The following is a 20679-nucleotide window of genomic DNA, read 5'->3' on the forward strand; positions in this document are numbered from 1 at the left end:
CCTGCCAGCAAACCTGCTCCAGCATGGGCTCCTCTCTCCATGGAGCCATAGGTCCTGCTCCAGCATGGACTTCCCACGGGGTCACAGCCTCCTTCAGGCATCCCCCTGCTCCAGTGTGGGGTCCTCCACAGGCTGCAGGTGGAGATCTGCTCCACCATGGAGATAGCCTGCCTCACCATGCTCTTTACCACAGCGGAATCTCTGCTCCAGCATCTGAAGCACCTCCTCCCCTCCTTCTTCACTGGCCTTAGTGTCTGCAGAGCTGTTTCTCTCACATATTCTCACTCCTTTCTCTGGCTGCAATTACTCAGATTCCTTCACACCCCACCACCCTCTTTTTAGCTATGTTATCCCAGAGGTGCTACCACCCTCACTGATGGGCTCAGCCTTGGCCAGCAGCAGGTCTGTCCTGGAGCCAGATGGCAGTGGCTCTATTGGACAGACAGAAAGCTTATGGCAGCTTCTCACAGAAGCCACCCTATAGCCACTCCTCACATCTCCCTCTCCCTCTCCCACTACCAAAACCTTGCCATGCAAACCCAGTATTAACACATTTCTCTTTATCTGCTGCTCCATAGAAGCATTTATTCTGTCAGTGAAAAGCCAGCCTGGGATAGCAGCAAATAAATGGTACAGAACTGCCACTGGTGCAGCGGGGCTGGATGATTAATACAAAAATAGAATTCAAGCCACACAAGTTTTTTAGGATACTGGTGCCATATGCTCTAAGAAACATAAGGCCAGATAATGAATACTGCTTTTCACACAATTTATCTTGTACAGTCCTTTCAGATTCACACCATAGCAGCTGCATTTTCTTTACTGCTTTCCATCATTTCGCAACTCCTGCTTCATAAGCTGGTCCTCAAACTTTTGAATGTCTACTCGATGCTTCATTAGGAACTTCCCATTTAAATGAAAAACAGGTATGTCATATTTGTATTTATCACACCATGCTGAGTTCTCTGGAAGGGTAATATCCACCTCCTGCAAAATAACCTGTGACAGAAAAAAAATGTTAGTACCTCCTGGACACTGAGAAACAACCACCTGCTTGTCTTTTGGTATTTTCTTTTTTAGTCTTCCTTTTTTTTTTTTTTTTTTTTTTTGGTAAATGCAAGGCTGTTTGCTTGGTGCTTTTGGATTTATTCCATGTTGTAGACAACTGCCCATTCTATGGGTACAAAATGTATGTAGCCATAATCCTTGGCCGTGTGTCCACAAAGGACTCTCTCCCTAGTAGAGGATGATATTCTTGATATCATTGCATGTTGTGTGCAGAGCCACTCTCCTGTGAGCACCAACCACAATAAATATGCAGCTGGCAACACACAGCTGCTTATTAGGCAGCAGAGTGCAAGACCTCTTAATGCTTCTGTTAACAGTTTCTTCAAGAAAGAGATCAAAATCTGTTCGAAGAATGGCAAGAGTTGCAATCACATAACATTCAAATATTTGAAGCCCCACTTACTAACATCCTTCACAAATTATTATCTGCTTCAAAAAAATTGCAAACTCCTCTATCAGATGAGGCAATAGTATTTACAAAAGCTGTGGGTTTAAAAACTATTGCGACAAGGTGTATATTGGTTTAGTTTGCCAATACTTATTTGAGTACCATTGTTGCAAAATACTTTTGGATAATGAGTTTTATGGAAACAAGTGCTGAAATTGTCTTGAAGAGTCACCCATGAAAGAACAGCATTGCAAATAAATCCAAGTAATTTTCTTTTACAAAGAAAGAATCCTGATTAACTGTCCTTTCTATATAGAAAATGTATACAATATTGCAATACATTACCCTTCTCTTATATGGTTCAAGCACTTCTTTTGCTTCATCACATAGAGGGCATGGTTTCTAAAGAAAAAAAATTCAGACCAACTTAGAGCACACAGTAAACCACACAGATCATTTGTACTGTAAAGTAACATACACAGACAGGAGTGATCATTAGCGTAAATGTGGGTTCCATCCCCTGTCCCACCCTGTCTTACTGCTTTCTAAATTTATTTATCAGTGCAGTATGGATAAAACAAAAACTATTCAGCTAAAGAATTTAATTATTTCTTATTTGCTATTATTTTTCCCATGGTGCAAATGAACAGCTTTCAGTGGCTTTTCTGAAGGCTGATTCAAGGGCATGTTTTGGAAGGTCATGCACAGACCCCTTCTTTTGGTCAGCAGCAATGGATATTCAAAGCTGAAAACAACTGCAGCTACCACTCTTGACAGAAAAATTTCCCTTGATAGAAGGGGAATGAGGAAGTCATATGAATAATTTCTAATCAGATTGAGTCACTTGGGTCAAATAGCTAAAGATGGTGATTTAAAATAACCTGATGGGTTATCTTTGCCTGAAAGGAATTAAGCATGATCCTCCAACCTGCAGGAAGAACTGGCAAACAGCTGCAGTGTTTTGACCTGTTATGGGGTCAAAGAAAAACTGTCATTTTTGAAAATTCCCTGGTCTTCCACCACAGGAAGCTACACTACAGCTGACTTCTGCTGGGCATGCATCATGATTATTAGATTAGTGAGTACACGAAGAAGTGACTCACATGACGGCATGTTGCTTCAGTGACTGTAATGGCAGAATTTGGCCTATAATTCACATAGGAAAGTGGTGAAGGTGATGGCTCTGTTTCACTGCCACAAAATACCTTCTCCTCTCCCTCCCACTTAAAGTCTTCCTAGGGCTTGTTTAAACATGGAGTCAATCCTCCACGTCAGTTTTGTAACATGCAAGGCTCCTAACAGTTAAAGTAGGACATACTTGATTCCCCTAGGTCTGTGAAAAGCTTTTTAATAAAAGTCACATAAAAGTGTTTGACAAACTAAGCTGACTCTTAGCAAAGAGTATGTTTTTTAGTCCTGGAACTGTTTTAAAATCAGATAGTGAACTATGTCAACTAAAAGTGAAATCTGTTTAAACAGTCCATTTATATTAGTATATATTTTTCAGTAGAACAGTACAATAGTAGGTCTCTGCCATCACTTGCTTTATGTTAATTTGTAATACAGCTGCCTAGATAAAACTGTCTTGGACAACCTCTCCCTTAGATATATGTTACAATGGCAACAGGGACTCCCACGGCTGAGGTAGTAAAAATCCCTTCCTTAAGTGACATGCAGTGCTGATAGCTAGATCCATTAGACAATGCACATGCTGGGAGGGACAGTTCTATTTCTACAGATAATTGCCATTTATTCTGCATACTTAGACTGCAGTTTTGTGGTCACTGTAAGCTGGCACTGATGATGAAGGAAGCAGACACATCTTCCTGTCACTGGTTCTTTTGTGCTGGCATAAGCACTCAAACGCTGCGCAGTAGAGCTAGACAGGAGAACTGATCTGAGTTAACAGTAACCTTACCAAAAAAAAAAGAAAGAAAACTTGGTGGTTTGGTTTTTTTTGGTTTTTTTTTTTTTCTTAGGATGGAGCAGTTGTTGCATAAATGCTTGTGTTGGCATAAAAGGAGCCTATGAAGGGAAAACCATTTGGCAGTGCTAGCTTCTATAAGTTTGAAGTGGCTGCAGAAGTCACAGCTCCCTTCTGCCTTCTCCTCCTCCTTTCTCCTTGCTTTTAAAAATAGGAAGGAGGGAAAAATGAGTTAATTAGAATAAACTAAGAGTAGAGATTAGATTTATTTTAAAGCAGCCTGCATTTTGTTTTGGAATTGCCAGTGCTACCAGACATGAAAAACATTTGAAGTTTAAAACACACTAAACAAGAGGATACTTTAGAGAACTACGTGAACTCTGCTATTAGCAAATTTGATTTCATACGGTGTCTTACTAGTTAGAAATTTTAAGACACAGAAATTATACAAAGCTTTTTTCCAATAATTAATCCAAAGGTAAGCTCATTATTCCCTTATCGCATTTGTATTATGAATGAGCTGATGCTGAATCAGGCTGGGGGGAGAAAGCTGTAACTTTAAACTATAGTTCTTGTATTACACAGAGATTAATAAACAGATGGTGAACTTTTATTTTTTAACCTATTCATATGTTACGCAGTTTAAACACTCCTTTACAGCTAGGAATGGAATGAACAAACATTATGAAAGAGGAAGAAATTATTTTAGTTGCAACCATCTCCAACAAATACAACCATATTGATGTCAACATTCAGTGCTTTGCATTTCTAGTTACTCTCCTCTCAAAGACTACATAAACCATACAAAGGCAATATAGCCCACCGTGTGCCATCCCATCTAAAAGTGCAGAAGACCTCTGCAGGTAACATAGGCTCTTGATGACAACTCACAGAAGGTGACAGTTCACAAATGACCATTCCTGCTCCTCACTTCTCTTTTATAAACATGTTTAAGAATCCTGTCTGCTCATGCCACAGACAAACCTTTACGTGCCTTTTATTCCTATTAACGTTATAGTCAATAAAGCAAAAAGAGGATAAAGCACAACCTGCTTTTTCCTCGTGTGCTACCAACACTACTTGGATATATTTTCAGCCTCAGAGGTGGTGCTGCAAGTAAACATGAATGTTTTGAAGAGCCGAATTTGGCTGCTGATGCTTGTCCTGGGCAGATTATGCATACAACTCATCTTTGCTCTCCATTTCAAGGATGAAACATTGGCCGTTAGAGAACAATTTTCAGCTAGTAAATGGACTGTAGTGTCACTAATACACAACTATCTTGAAATCTTCATTTACTGGTTGATAATTACTTGCTTGCTACAGTGACAGTAGGACTATGCTGTAAAGCCTGGTGTAAAAGACACCTCCGAAGTGCCCAATACTACACAAATATGAAGGGGACAAAAAGCATCGCAAAGCCCTTTCATGTGGTATTCATATATATCAAAACTGATAAATACGTGGTTTTGCCTAGCTTTATTCTGTAAACAACTTTTACCTTGGTGAATAAAGTCAGCACTGGCTTATTTGCGCTGGTGGAACAAAGTGGTCTCCCCAGTGGACTGTATGAATGTCTTGCTAGTTGTAATGTTCTGCTCAGAAGACATAGCACCATTGTCCTGTTAAGGCAAAAATAAAATGTTTAATTGTTTTCTGGCAAGTTATACATCATGAAATTTAATGTTAAGACAAATGTGATACTTCAACTGCAGTTCTAAAATACACATGATTGGACAATTTTCCCAAGATTTTTACGCTCACAGTAGCAACTCATTAATCAGAGAAATGGTTTACTATGCAGCAGAGCAGAAACATTGCATGGCTCTGGCTTGGAAATGTAGTTCCATTTAAAAAAAGCCAAACCCCAACACTGTGTTTTCTTGCTGAAATGCCTCTTTTAAATTCCCTAACACAAATGCTGACATAAATGCATTATGCTGGTTCAACTGCATAGATGCCAGTAAGAATTACATGATATTAACAAAATGCAAAGTGCTGTGCTTTGAACCTAGTAATCTTCCTGCAGTGCTTGACATATTCTACTTACTCAAATTATTCCATCAAAAAACTAATCTCTGCCTAATCAGAACATTAATATAATACTTTATGCAGTGAAAAAAAAGCTGCAGCCAAGACAATTTAACCTGGTAATATTAAAAGCATGCACAATGCCCCAAGTCCTTCCTGCAACAGCAAATTATTTCTTGAAAGATATTGATAAATTTGCGATTTCTTTGGGAAAGTTTAAGTAAATTTAATGTTCTTGAAGTGTGCCATGCTGGAGTCTTGAAGTCATGTATTTATAGTAACACTAACAGTGCTTCCTCCAAACTTGTGTCTTAATGGGACCTTTACAAGGCATTTTAAGACTGAAAGGCAAAAACCGGAAGCAAAAGGGAGTCTGCACAAAGACCTGACATCAGAATTTACACTGTGAAAATCAAGTCACTTCCATATAAAGCCAAACTGCTTCTGTCTAGTTTCTGTTCAGGCATGACCAGCCAACTGCATCCTGGGTGCACCAAAAGGAGCGTGTCCAGCAGGTTGACGGAGGTGATTCTTGCCCTCTACTTCACGCTCCTGAGACCCCATCTGCAGTACTGTGCCCAGCTCTGTGGTCGCCAGCATAAGAAGGATGTGGACCTGTTGGAGTGAGTCTAGAGGAGGGCCACAAAGATGAACAGAGGGCTAGACCACCTCTCCTATAAAGACAGGCTGCTGATAGAGCTTGGCTTGTTCAGTCTGGAGGGCACAGGGAGACCTTAGAGCAACACTCCAGTACCTAAACGGGCCTACAAGAAATCTGGGGAGGGACTTTTTACAAGGGCAGGTATTGGTCCAACAAGGGGGAATGACTTCAAACTGAAAGAGGGGAGATTTAGATTAGACATTAGGAAGAAATTCTTTATTGTGAGGGTGGTGAGACACTGGCACAGATTGCCCAGAGATGCTGTGGCTGCATCATCCCTCTACCCTCTGGTAAATTTGACTCCTCTTGATTCCTATCAAAACATCAACTGAAGGGGAATGAATAAGACATTATCAGTACCTAAGCTTCAAGATCTCACAAAAAGAAATAAGCTATCACAATGTCTTACTTCCTTACCAGTTTTAAATAATTATAAGCAACACCACCTTTGGAATTCAGGAGCAAATCTTTGCTGACCAGTACTTCTACTGAAGCAACAGTCTGCTGTTTCCAGAGCTAGCTTAAGACTGGCTGGATGTTTTTTGTAAATAACTTAAGGAAAACAAGAGTCCTGTTGTCAATTTATTCACCTATGTAGAATGATACTAAGGCTATACAGTAATGCCACTTACAAAAAGACTCAAAGGACTAATCCGGATTCATAAAATGATGCCACTCTCCATCCAGGCCCTAGTCATGCTCTGCTCATCCCTTAGCATAAAGCAGCCTGAGACATTTGGCCCTGAGTGAGGGTGAGATACTGTCAGATGGTATCATGTTCCCACAGTATAGATGACACAGCTTGACTTCCCTGAGCTTCTGAAGCCCAGTTGCCAGACAGCATCATTAGGAAGCAGCCAGACCTGCTTGCTGCATTTAACCTGGGCTATAGCATGGTGTAACTTCAGCTTCACAGGACTGCAACAAAGGCTCTGTCCCCATAGAAACTTGCTTTTAAATCGGCAGAATTTACTAATCTTATTTATTTAGATTAAGTAAAAAGGCTGCAGATAAAACCTAATAGCAGTGGTTTTGCACAAACACTGAAGGGTGATAACATAGTGAAGGGTTTAAGTATATTGCTATTGAGAAGCAGCAGGAGAAGCTGTTCCTCAAGCTGCCTCAGGCGAAGTCATCTCTGGAGGACTCTGACAGGAGTTACCAGCAGAGCATTACCACACTGGAGAAGATCCGGGAAGAATGGCAGAAAGAGCCTGTCAAAGCTTGTGAGGTAAAAGCCCCAAAACGCCTTCACATGGCACTGTGGTCCTCTGGATGTCCACCCCTCGCTGCAGGGGTTCGGGATGGCGCAGATTTGCCTTCTCTGGGTTGCCTTGGCAGTAAAGCAGCAGGATGTGTTGCAGCTAACCCTGTGTGTGTCTCATGCTTGGCTTCTGGATTTAAGGTCCCACCACTTCAAGGTTTCCCCTATTTTTTTGTTTTCAATTTTTCTTCCACCACCTTTTAAAATTAACAGAATCAAAGCAGTGACATTTTTGCCCATTAGCCTGATTGTGTGTTTGGTGTGGCCATTATCCTGAACAGCTGTGGTCACCTCTGGGTACTCAGTGACTTAAGGCCACTGTGTCCTACAGCCACACCAGCACCTAGCAGACTCTGAAACTCTGAAAGACTTTAAATGAGTTTGCAGCAGAAGGTGCTGGCACACTGGGGATGCAGGCTGGGTGAAGCCATCTCCATGTGAACCCTGTGTGCCAGCAGCCATTCACCATGTATCTCCCGTGGTAGCATGGCAACCCCTCTGAGCAGATGTATCAGCCTAAAGCAGACTGTCTCATAGCAAAGTGGTCTAGCCAGGACTTCCAGCAAGTGCTGGGGAAGACCAGAGCTGGTGGTGAGAGGACCATGATAGTGCTCTGCTGCTGATCTGTGTCTTGCAGCTGCCTGTGATCTGTAACCGAGGCTCGAAGGAGTGATCCTGCCCCTCTACTCTGCTCTTGTGAGACCTCACTTGGAGCATTGTGTACAGTTCTGGTGTCCTCAACATAAAAAGGACATGGAGCTGTTGGAGCAAGTCCAGAGGAGGGCCATAGGATGATAAGGGGGCTGAAGCACCTCCTGTATGAAGACAGGCTGAGAAAGTTGGGGCTCTTCAGCCTGGAGAAGAGAAGGCTGCGTGGAGACCACATAGTAGCCTTCCAGTATCTGAAGGGGGCCTCCAGGGATGCTGGGGAGGGACTCTTCATCAGGGACTCTAGTATTAGGACAAGGGGTAATGGGTTCAAACTTCAACAGGGGAAGTTTAGGTTAGATATAAGGAAGAAGTTCTTTACTGTGAGTTGTGAGGCACTGGAATGGGTTGCCCAAGGAAGCTGTGACTGCTCCATCCCTGGCAGTGTTCAAGGCCAGGTTGGACAGACTCTTGGGTGACGTCCAATGGTTCAGTGCGACGTGTCCCTGCCCATGGCAGGGGGGTTGGAACTACATGATCTTAAGGTCCTTTCCAACCCTAACTATTCTAAGATTCTATGATCAGGAGCTGAAGAAAGCAAATACCCAATCACTCATTAGGCAAATCTACTGCAGCAGTTCCATTTCTCTGAACACCACCCCAGAGCCACACGGCTGTTTAGTGCATGCACACTACCATCATGTAAACAAGTGGGTTCCCAACACTGGCCTGCGCTAAACTGAGCAACATTTCTGGAACGCACAGCTCCAACCTCAGAGGTCACCTCCATGCTGGTTTCATGGCTGGCAGAAAGAAAGTGTCCCACTGATGCCCTATAGGTGTTCGCATCCAGCTCACGTCTGTATCATATCTATCTTCTGTTATGAAGAAACTACACTGCTAAAAGCACACAAAAAATCTTTCAATGTAGTTGTTCTGGAGCTCAATTTAACCTACCCCCCAGTAATTATAACAATTTCTCTGGGGAACAAATTTAACATGTAAAAAAGGATGCTTGTGAACTTCAGCACTTACCCTTCCCTATACTACAATGCTACAGAATGATTTAACAAATGATGCTTGCAAGTCTGGATGTGGCCCACGCTGTATTTTGCAAAGCCAAACTGGACTAATTTCCTGTTAACAGAATTTCCATCACTTAATAAATCCTCATCTGCTGGAAAAATAAGATGTGACACTAAAACTAGCCATTTTTTAGATGAAATAATTACCTGTATAAACCTCATCATAACATCAATCAAGGAATGACAAGCATGGCTGATTTCTTCTCCAACTATGTAACTTTTAATGATGCCACATACTCTTAAATAACACTCTTCAATAATCTCATCTTCAAGCCACCAATATATTCTTGCTCTGTGGTTCTGAATGTTTTATATGCATAATTACCAACATATTTGGACAGGATTATGTTGTGTTTTCCATGGATCTGTACCCATATACACGAACACGAAATTATTATGAACTTGCAGACATTTGTCTTTATATACATTCATGTAGTATTTGATTTTGGAACCCTAACCTGGGTTTGGCAGAAGATGGGGATCACATGGACAAATCACACCTCTTTCTGCAAGGTAACAGTAACACATCAGGAACGTGGAAAATATTACATTGAAAATGTCCTAGGCATTTTCTACCTGTTTGTCTTAAAGAAATTTTGTGTCTATTAAACTGACTCCTACCCTCCGTTTAATCCTAGGTCTAGTCTGACAAAGGAGTATCAAGTGAAAGACAATGGGGAAAGCAAGCAGATCAAATATAAGAACACTTCCTGATGACCCAAGTTAGTGGTGGTTTAAAACAGCCTTCTTCTGTTGTCCCTCATTCAAAACCAGCTACGGTCTTCAAGGAAAGCAAACCTGCTGGCCGTCTGCTGTTGCCAGTTTGATTCCTTACCAGAGAAAAGCTCAACAAGAAAACGTGGTGTCACAGCAGGAGACCAAGGAGCATGTGTGAGTAGGGACACCAAATCCTTTAGCTGTTGAGATTCCAGCAAGGCTTTTACCCCACCAACTGTTCAGAGGAGGTGTGCAAAATACAGGAAAACCCTGAACTTCTTTTTGCAAACACATTTAACTCCTCAGGTCTTTAAGGAAGAATCAGTTTTTTACATCAACTCAATTCAAAAATGTCATGAGTAATACACCTGTTTCTGTGAGGTGTTGTTATCCATCAATTGATGCATATTTCTATACATTTTCTCCTCCAAACTACTTACCATAGGAAATAAGGGGTAAATGTCACAAACCCACTGCATTCCATCCCAGAAAAGATTAAAAGTATAATTTCATGCTAGCGTGCAATGAATTTTGTTTAGTGATCCCTCCAGAGGTATCCACTCTAGACTCTGGTCCAAGACCTGTACTCCAAATTTCAGAACTAAGAAACACTCAATAGGTTGCTGTAACGGACACGAGCCTATTTCTGAAGCTTAAAGAACCTGCGTATACAAGGGACCATTACCATACAGTAAAATTTAATAGTTTAAAGGCCTATTTTAAGCATCTCCGTCTGAAAACTTTCCAGACAAGTGATCCACTACCCCCCATGGGCCAACTTTACCAAGTTGGGTAAAGAGTGCATTCAGAGGTCTTCATCTCCTGTGACGGGAAAGCCTCATTTCTCTTTGGTGGTATTTTCTAAAGCAGTAATGCCCTCTACAGACAGAGCGAGCCAAAGCCCATTGCACAAACGAGACTGCCAGTCTTACCCGCTCCGCCGCCCAAAGCTCACCGCACCGCCCCGCTCTCGCCGCCCGGCTCTGTGCTCTCGGCCTCCTCCGGCCCGCTGCCAGCTCTGGCCCGCCACAAGGCCCGCGACCGCCGCGCCTGCGCCGACAGCGCCGAGGAGGCCCCTGCAGCCACTGCCTAGGACCGCGGCCCGGCCCGGCCCGGCCCTGCCCGGCGCGCCGCACCAGCCGGCGCTAACCTGGGCGTCGGGCACCCACCTGCCGCGGGGCCACGGCGCGGCTGCCGGTGGCTCCGCTGGGCGAGGAACGCACGGCCTCGGCGGGCCCGGCCTGCCTCCCGCCACTGCGGCGCTCCCTGCTGGTGGCCCGCCCGCGCCGCCCGCCCTCTGCGCTCCCCTCCCCGTGCGCTCCCCTCCCCGTGCGCTCCCCTCCCTTCCGCCGCCGTCGCCCTGCGCCTGATCCTTCGCCTCTCCGACGGGCGCACGGAGTCCCTTCCCGAGGGACATTCCCAGCTCCCCCGAACCCTCCGTCTCCCCAGGTGTGCCTCCCTTCTGTCAGGGGCAGCCCTGCACGAGTCTCGCCGGCGGGAGGCGGTTGCCCTCCCTCCTGCGGGTGTCCACGTGGGGCCGCCCACTCAGGCTGACAAAGGAATATCTCCAGATATATATAAGGGAAAAAAACTACCTTATTAGTGTGTAGGATTAAAGCACAGTGGGTCACAACAACGAAATTACATAGGGATCATAAAGGAAAGATGTGGGGAAAACGCACTGAGAAATTGTAGGCAGCATAGGTAGAAAGGCAGAAATTTCTCCTAAACAAAGCACCACCCTTTTAGTTCTTTTGCTCATGATGCTTCTGTTGGCTTCAAATGGAGTAAGTGGGCTTTAATTTAATTTCTTCCCTTTGCAATAAGTTTAATGTAATAGAAGAAAGTAATGGAGCTAGATTGTCTTTTTGACAGTATGTATTTCAGTTTTAGTGAGACTTTCAATTTCCCTGTGACTCAAGCAGCAGCAATGTAGATAAAATTGATTTTTATTAAATACATGATATGTTGCTTTTTTAATTTTTACCTTTTAAAATTCAGTGCAGGCAGCAAGTATAGTCATGATTGAGTGTAACATTGGGCAAAAGAGTGGGAGGCTACAGACATCCGTTCCAAACATGATACTCTACTATTTCCATTAACAGTTTGAAGCATTACACAGTACATATGCTAAGCAAATTAGGGGGTGATATGAAGCTGGGCTCAAACAATATTTTGAGGCATATGAATAAATCCAAATTGAACAAATTAAATATATTAATAAATCCAAATTAAATCCAAATTAAAGAGAGTCAAATTAACATGATGGGATTCGATAAAAGCAGGAAAAGTATTAATTTAAAGAAGTTACCAAGCTGACAGTCCCAGGGAGAGCTCTTTCCATGCTCAAATGAATTGCCACATTCTTGTCTGAAACTCTGATTTGTCCCTTCCATTGTGACAGACACTTGGCCGCGGGAGAGAGTCCCAGCTTAAAGAAATGTGTAGTGTGCCTTTCTTTGCTCTTGATACTCTGTTTGACTGCTGTGCGGTGTTTCAGGTATGTGCATTTTCCTTTCTCCAGAAAAGAGAAAGGAAGGGTTATTATTTTTTTAAATAAAAACCAGCAAGCGTTCACTGCTGGGGAATGAAAGCTGTAGGCTCATGTTCTTTTAGTTGCTGCAGCTGCATTGCCATCAGGATTTTGGTTGTGCTTTTGATTTTGGTTGTGCTTTTGTAGTTGTTCTCAGGCTCAGAGTGGGAGACAAATCTTCTGGGGTGTAGTCTCAAGCCATCTTCCCCTCTTCATCTGTGCTTTTAGAAGTACAGCAGCATGTAGTAGGAAGGCCCTCCAGGAGAGCAGTCTTACCCTGCTGACATGACATATCTAATTAACTAGCAGACTAAACTAACATGAGGATTAGTCAGCTCTGGATCCTACTGACTCATTTTCAACTACTGTCTTAATCCCTTCTGTTGAGCAGAGATGTAGTGGTGGCAGCGGACAGTGGCTGCTCATTTTTGTGTCAAAATCAGAAAATCCACTATCGGACTTTGGCGTTTGGCATTTGTATACACTAGACCTGTCAAGCTTCACATGAAGGAATCACGGAACTGGCTCCCACCTGGCTAATAATTTCTGAGAAGAGCTTGAAGGAAAATGTTTAGTGAGTGAGTACTTTCAGCAGAGGCTGGTTGAAAAGCAGGGGTAAGTAAAGAGATAAGCATGATCAAGATTAGTTTTATCACTCTTACTCCAAAAGTTAGTCTAGCCCACTCTGGGATACCCATCTAGGATTTCCAAAGGAAGCTAGAGGAGATAGGCACACAGTCCCCAACCTAGTAACTTTATTCAAACAGAATTGCTGCTGAAGCTAAGTGGTGTTCTGGCCATGCTTCCTTCCTGATTCCAACGTGATTGTCATGTTACCTAACCCAGTTCAATTACTAACCAAACCATAATGGGCCTGGCTGAGGTAACTGTTCATAATGGCATGCGTTTGACTGATTGCTGTTTGCAAGAGAGAAATATTTTTCAAGAGCTTTCAGTCTTTCACATTTCTGTGTTTCGGTCTCTCTGGTGTGGGCAGGTTTCACCCTTAAACCACGTTGTTTATAATCTGGGATAAATATGTGGGGCAAAAAAAAAAGCTAGGGTTCCTTATCCTACTAACTTCTGTAACAAGTATTCACTGTTTAAAGTGCTTTGTAATTGACCAGCTTTGCTTTGGTAGCATTGGTACAGCATTGTGGATAGTTGAGGACAAAACTACCTTTGGTTTTAATACATTACTCACGTGATGAATCTTTTTTAATGTTCATAGCAATCCAAGGAGTAAATACAACATTACAGATGCAGAAAGAATTATTACCTTAGAACATGTGACACTATTGCTGTGCTTAGGATAAGATGGATTGCTGTAAATTTTCCTATCTTAAAAATATCTGAAAGTAATGCAAATCCACCATATTTTTCATTCTGGCATATAGGATATGCTTTAAATAGCAAGAGCAGTTAGAACTCAATGGTTAAATTTGCTGCATAGGCATCCTGCTGTAGTGCACAAGTCTTCCTATCTTTTTTTGCACATCTCTTAAATAAAGTGTGGGCATGCTTACACAATTTTGGACTAAAAAGAGTATATGTTGTGATGGATTGCTGTTCCAAATGGCCTGCAAATAGGTTCTCTTCCAGATTTCTTTGTTATTTTCCTCATATTTCAACTTAATGTACAGTTTCTCATTTTTGTATCTGGTGTATATCACAATGTGCTTTTCATTACTTTCTATGGCTTCTTTTATTTGGACATTTAATAAATACTGTATTTAAAATGCTGCATAACACTATTAAAAGATTAATTGTCCATTCCTCTCTTCGATCAATAGGTAGTAAAACAATAAAATAGAATAGACTAGTTCTAGTTCATGTCCATGAAGTATTGGCCCAACGTTTTCCTCCTCTTGCTATTAACATACGTAACAAACCCTTTCTTGTCTGATGCAACGGTGGCCAATTTCAACTGTAGTTGAGCTTTGGCCTTTCGTCTCCCTTTGGAGCCTGGCTGCAGCTCTTAGCGCCAAACCCAGTGGGTGCCTTCTATCCCTCTCCTCACCCTGCATGTCCGGCTTGGCTGCAGAGGGGTCATGAAGCAGTGTATGGGAGGAGCGCAAGGGGCCCTGGGTATCACGGAGAGGGTGTGCTGCTGTTTCTGTGGGGTTCACTCACAGCACAGAGCAGTACTGGGGGAATTCTGCAGAGAGCATGTGATGGGGAGGGGTGGTGGTAGTGAGGGGTGGTGGGGAACTGGCAGTGTGCATCTGACGAAGACGGGACCTTTCCAATTGGAGGAGAAGAAATGTCAGTGCCAAGGCTGGATGTGGGAGAATGGGAAGAAAGCCTGTGCTCAAGGGCAGCAGCACATCCTTCCTTCTTGGCTCGTATCCCTGTAGCACTTGAGTGAGGGGAAGGAGGGCCCAACAAGACCAGACAACATGACCAAATGGCACGCAGAACAGTGCAGAGAGAACAAGAGGAAATGACCTCAAGTTGCACCAGGGGAGGTTTAGATGGGATTTTAGGAAAAATATCTTTACTGAAATGATTATCAAGCATTGGAACAGGTTGCCCGCGGGAGGGAATAATTTTGTATGGGTGAAATGTGAGATTCTGAATGCTCAAGTAATTTAAATATAAAAAAGCTAAAAAACTGAAAAAAAAAAAAAAAAAATCAGTGTCACAAATTCAATAACTTACATAAGGAGTGGAGGACCATCAGGAAAAAAGAGGTAAATTTAGTTCTAAGAATAAAGCAATTTCTTGTAATAAGGTGTAACTGCAAGGTATGGCTCTTAGAGATCTTAGCCTGAGGCAAAGCACCTTGAGGCGTATGTTAAAAAAACACAGTGTGCCTCTTTAAATGATGAATGTCAGTTCAAGAGCATTTTCATTTGCCTAAATGACCTACATAAGTGAAAGTTAGAGGATTGCCTGTGTATGAAGTTTCACTGTCTGTTAGCCCAGTGATCATCTGAACATTAGATGTGGTGACACGTAAATGACACATTGTGTAATAGTGGGTTGGACAGTACTTTGACCTTACATCTAATAATTTCTATTGGAACATTGTTGTGATGACTGTTATCTGCACATTAGTTTGCTAAGCACCAATAGAGCACTTGGTTACAGTCTAAGCCAGACACCATTGGTAATCAGTCATTCTTTCTCTTCTCTTTAAAAAGCTTTGGGTCAGACCATTCCTTTGCATGTAGCACAGAAAATAATTGTGGTGCATTTGGTCTAAGTGCTAAAAAAGAGTTGAGTATGTTTGTGTCTAACAACCTTTTTAATAGAAACATTTCCTTTACATAAATTCTAGCTCAGTGGAGAGTATTTGTAGGAAGATAGAAGTTTTTATGGGAGCTAGGATAAGTAGTAGCCTTATCTTCAAACAAACGTTAAGGCCATTCTGATAGTGGTTGTAAATACCTTACTCCCCTCATCTCTGAGATCATATAGAAGAATAACAGGACAGTGAAATAATGTATATAATTTTGGTCCCCATGTCCTCAGTAAATTATATGAAGTCTCAGAAGTAATTTTTCTAATAAAAAATTTCCGATCATATATTATGCCTTTGATTGCACCTAAATGGCATGTGAACAAGTAGCAGTTGTTTGGCATTATAAAGTGAATAGTGGAGATTTTGGTTTACTTCTGTACATTAATATCTTTTTCCTAGAAATGTCTTCCTGCGTTTTACGTGGATTTGCCTCGTAAGGCAAAAAGATCCTCTCCTTGTATCACACTGCAACATCATGGATTGAAAAAAACATTTAGAGTTTGAAAGAAAATGAGGAAAGAAGTCTTAATGTGAGGCTCTGGTATCCTTCTCTCAGCTATCAAATGAAAAAGAGGTTCTTTCTCAGGGTAATGATGTATTAAGTTATGACGTACTATGTAATATACAATGTATTGCTTTTATTTCCTCTCTCATGATACTGGTTTCTAAAGGAAATGGATCTCCCAGTACCTTTACACTGTTAACAAATTTATTGTAAACTCACAAAAAATGTAGCTACTGTCATACAAAGGCTGATTTTTGTTGTTACTCCAATCACTTTATAATCAAACACAACAAAGTCATATTCTGTCCCTCTCCTAAAAAGCTAATAAGAAATGTTAGAAAGTGTTAAAATTCTTCCCTATTTTGAATTCCAGTTGAATAAAAAAGTAAAGCAGTGGCTTTACAGTTGAAATTATAATTATTTTAAATCTATCTGATTAATAGTTGCATACAAGTTCTATTCACATAAGTTTTTCAAGGATATTTTGTTTCTTACTACTGTTTCCTTTGCTACACAGTAAATAATTGACTCGCTAATAGCATAACCTGTATTGTAACCCATCCCCTCTGATGCCATGGACTTTTCTAGAGAAATGTTTTGTGCCAGTTCTTAACAGCAGCAACGTTCTCTTTTGTGTTGATCTGAAATCAATTAAAAACTGACAAACTTAAAATTGCAAGATATAGAGGACCGATGTGGAGTTTAACTCTGATACAGCAAAACATTCATTGAATGTGTACTTCACTTTGTAATAAAAATACTGAGTCATACAAACTGTAGTCACTAAGACACCATGCAGAATCACGATCCTTAGGAGGGAATGGGTGTAGTCTCAACTATTCCATTTATGCTTGTCAAGACTAGACAAACATCCCCTCCCAAAGTGCTTCAGCACTTAATCTGTGCATGTGTCACTCAGTCTTGTCTGCACCATGGAGCCGTAGCTCTGTTCCAGCCCCACACATGCTGCCTCCATGTGAAGCTATTGGGTTTTGGCATGCCATTAAGCTAAACTGAGCCACAGCAGCACCAAGTATTGGCACACAAGTGCCTATACTATTTTCTTGTTAGCTTGCACTCTTCAATTTTTCAGTGGACTAAAAATCTAGGACTTTTCTGAATAATGCTAAGTATGCGCAGGTGAGTACTTAAGCTAGGGAGTGTGCACGGAGGCACCTTCTCTGAAAAAAAGAACATGTCCTTTGTTTTCAAATGAAGGAATGGGAACAAACCACATTTATTTATATGTTTTAACTGCAAAAGGGGCTTGCAGGTCCAGGGATGTGACAAGCATAATTTTTATGATTAAAGTTTTTCCGTTCAACACCAAGATGGAAGACAAACAAAAGAAAAAGTGTCCAACTTCAAAATCCATCTTGAGCCTGTCTCCTCAGTAGAACTATTCCAAGGCATGAGAATGGTTATATTGTGGATTTACTGTTCTTTTCTGAAGTAGATACCTACAGGCATGGAAAAGTGTCTCATCATTCTATGCTGGGTCCTTTACTTGGGCTTTCCTCTGTAAAATCTGGGTGGGGTTTTTTTGGCAGTAGTTTTAGTGTGCCAGGATCGCAAGGTGATGATGCCTTCTTGCAGAAATCTGGGGGACCATTAATGCATTGTTGGGTCAGGGAGACTAGAAATGAAGAAGCTAGCTGCAAGGTTCATGGACATTTCTGTAATAGTTTCCTTAGCCTATGGATGCCCAGACAAGCTTTAAACATGCTGTTTGGCTCTTGCAGCAGACTAGCATGAGTTCAGCCCATTCTGGTTTCCTCTGTTTCTTGACTTTGGAGACAGCCATATAGGTAGACTCCTTATCTATTGGAATGCTGAGATGAAAAGGCTTTTGGTTTTATGCTTTTCAATGTAATGTGATCTAGCTGAACATGTTACTATGATTTTTTCATAGATGAGGTCTCTGACTTTCTCTGTAAAGCTTGTGTTACCAAAAATGTGCTATATGATCTTCATTGTCTAGACATCTCAAGGATTTGGTTTGATGGCAGCAAAAATCAGTTATGGTATGCTGTATGGATCACTGAGTTGATTTGATCTCAAACAGTATTCAAAGCTAAAATTCCAATAATGAGTATCTCCCTAGCATGCAAGGCAGTACTGTGTCTGATACTACAGAGAGACACATGATGGGCTAACTTGCACCTTGGGTTTTGCTGTAATTATGATCCTATGGCATAAAAATTGTAAGGTGACAGTGATGGTGACATCTGATTATTACTGCTGATATAAAGCTTCTCATCATGCTTTATCAGCTGCCCTACAATATTCATAAAATAAATAGCCAGAAAGGATGGCAACTTTATTTCAGCACCATTGCCCAGTTAAAGCAATTCTATGTTAATTTGTGCACAGATGCTCTCAAATATGAACTTTTTGTTCTATTCCTAATCAATGCAGACATATCAAAACCCCCTATCCTTTCTGTTTGATTTAATTTTAACAATATTTCTGAGACTCCATTCAGTACTTTCTTTGAACTGTTAGGTTAAACTGGAGATCCTACAGCTTAAAAAGACAGCATGCATACACTCAGCATGGGCTTCGATCTACCAAAATTCAAGATTTCATCCCAAAGTATTCAGCAAGATTGTGTACTTTCCATTAGGCATAAGGGAGAATGGGAGAAACAATTTATTGTTTTCTAATCATTCCTTCAGCATCAGGCTGTTCGACTCCTAATCAGTTTGTGTGTTTATCAAGTGTGCATGCCATAGCAAGTTGAAAATGGATAAAGGAGGAAGGTTTCCACAGTTTTCCCTTGTTCTTTCTCAACAACTTGTTTCTCTGTGAGTGATTCTCCAACACTGATTCAGCAACTGTTTTAAACTGAAAATTCTTTATTCTGGACCTCTCTCTGCTGTCCAAATGAAAATGCAGCTGGTTTAGTACTTTTTTTTTGTTTGTTTGTTTGTCTAGTTGTTAGTTCTGCTGAGGTAAAACAACACTAATCTCCCTCTGGTTCTTCACTGCCACCTTTTTTCCTCTGTCTCTTGTGGAATGTCACCATATTGTGTGTTACTCAGGCCGATAACTGGGCAAACTCTTCAACTTAGACCTCTCTCTCAGTTGTTACTTCTCTGGTATATCTAGATCTTGTCATACAATATCTCTAATCCATGGTCTTTCATATTTATTTGTGGAGCCAAGATTCTTGTCTGAGATCCCAATTTACAGCTTTGTTGCTGCAAAAGCCTTTCTTTGTCCTTGAGAAGAGGAAAGATGCAGTCTTGCTTCTTATGCATCTATTCTTAATGTATATAAAATGTCATCAGCCTATTATTTTCATCATGTCACATGTATAGGTTTGTTCAGCCCAACTTTGCTCAAGACAATGATGCAGTTAATTAAAAACACTTTCTACAAGAACAGCCTATTTGTGTTGGAAACAACTATTTTCAGTATTTCAGAAACTAACTGGACACATGATATGCTGTCAGCTTTATGTAAAAAATATTAAATCAATAGCCGTGTAAACAGAAATAGGAAGAGTTCTGAAAACTATTTTGTGAAAGAAGATATTCTGGCTATAAAACTCCAACTCTTTGAGCAAGGGTTTTTATGCACTGTTACTTGTGACTAAAGTGTCTTTAGCCATTTGCTGTCTTCTCTTTGGACTAGCTGTGGATAGTCTGAGCTCCAACTTACTTACTGGTCCCATGAATATTGCTCTAACACTGCATATTAGAGAACAGATGGTACTGTGTTACTTTCTTCTTCTACTAACATTAGACTGTTTGCATAAAAGTGTTTGTAAACAGTCTTTAAATTACAGCTACAAAAGGATTAATTTTTTTTCCTATTGCGACCTGCAGGGCCTACTTACCACAACTTCAGAATTTGTACAGTAGCTTTATAATGGTTTTTATACAACAAATCTATTTACAGCTCAGTCTGTAATGCAGGTGATCTTGTGAAAAGTAATTTTGCAGTATAAGATAAAATAATCTGTTCCTGAGACAAATTAATTGTATACTTCAGTTCATCTAGGCAATGTAGCAGAAGTTTGTAGCTGTCTCACAATTTTCCTTTCATGTTGAGCCTTCTCGCCCTGACATTTTATCAGCAAATATTCATGTCCTTGTTGAAGTAGCAGAAAGTAGCCTAAGCTGAAGTGAAAGTTTAAATGCATTTGCAAACTTGATGTACTATCCAATGCTTGATCCTTTTGAAATTGTTATATAGAAAGACAAGCCTAAAAATGTTTTGACATCATAAGGCTTTAACATAGGTTCAGCACAACATATTAGTCAGTTTTACTTCATTCCTAGCTTTTCTGTAATCTTTTAATTCAAACTCTTACAATCTTCAGAAATTGCACTGGCTGCATTGATACACCAGATGTTCATGAGGAGCCTGTGGATATCTCATGTTACAGTTAATCATTATCCATTACTGATTAAAAACCCTACTTCCTGTGTCACAACAAGGAATTCCTCAATTCTGTGGAGCTACTGGAGGTTTTCAAGAGTGATTTCCACAATGCATTCAACAGACTGCCTGAAAATCAGATCACTTTAAAACTAGGCCATTCTAGATCAGTTAGATTTTTCTTTTTTTTCCTTAAGTATTGGGTTTTTTTTGTTTCTG

The 20679-nt window shown here is 41.1% G+C and overlaps 1 protein-coding gene across 2 annotated transcripts; it reads right to left on the reverse strand.

Moving 5' to 3' along the window:
- Positions 1-553: 553 nt before the first annotated feature.
- On the reverse strand, positions 554-11309 carry CZH5orf63 (chromosome Z C5orf63 homolog). Of its 2 annotated transcripts, XR_003989159.1 has the most exons (5): positions 10719-11291; positions 4882-5002; positions 3219-3335; positions 1802-1858; positions 554-999 (listed from the first exon to the last, which is right to left on the reverse strand). XR_003989159.1 is itself a non-coding variant. In XM_030470151.1 (4 exons), exons 1-4 carry the CDS (start codon positions 11201-11203, stop codon positions 820-822), a joined length of 843 nt encoding a protein of 280 aa, XP_030326011.1. In that variant the 5' UTR covers positions 11204-11309; the 3' UTR covers positions 554-819. The 2 variants fall into 2 exon arrangements, 1 of the variants encoding a protein (XP_030326011.1); XM_030470151.1 differs by lacking the exon at positions 3219-3335 and having other exon boundaries at positions 10719-11309.
- Between the last annotated feature and the right edge of the window lie 9370 nt (positions 11310-20679).

Source organism: Strigops habroptila, chromosome Z, assembly GCF_004027225.2.
Source record: "Strigops habroptila isolate Jane chromosome Z, bStrHab1.2.pri, whole genome shotgun sequence".
Lineage (NCBI taxonomy): Eukaryota > Metazoa > Chordata > Aves > Psittaciformes > Psittacidae > Strigops > Strigops habroptila.

Coding starts and splice junctions, on each gene's coding strand:
- CZH5orf63 (XM_030470151.1), bottom strand. CDS start 11,203: ATGTCCCTCGGGAAGGGACTCCGTGCGCCCGTCGGAGAGGCGAAGGAT. Junction 5,003..10,718: donor AGCTTTGGGCGGCGGAGCGG/GTAAGACTGGCA, acceptor TTGCCTTAACAG/GACAATGGTGCTATGTCTTC. Junction 1,859..4,881: donor TGCTGACTTTATTCACCAAG/GTAAAAGTTGTT, acceptor TTTTTTCTTTAG/AAACCATGCCCTCTATGTGA.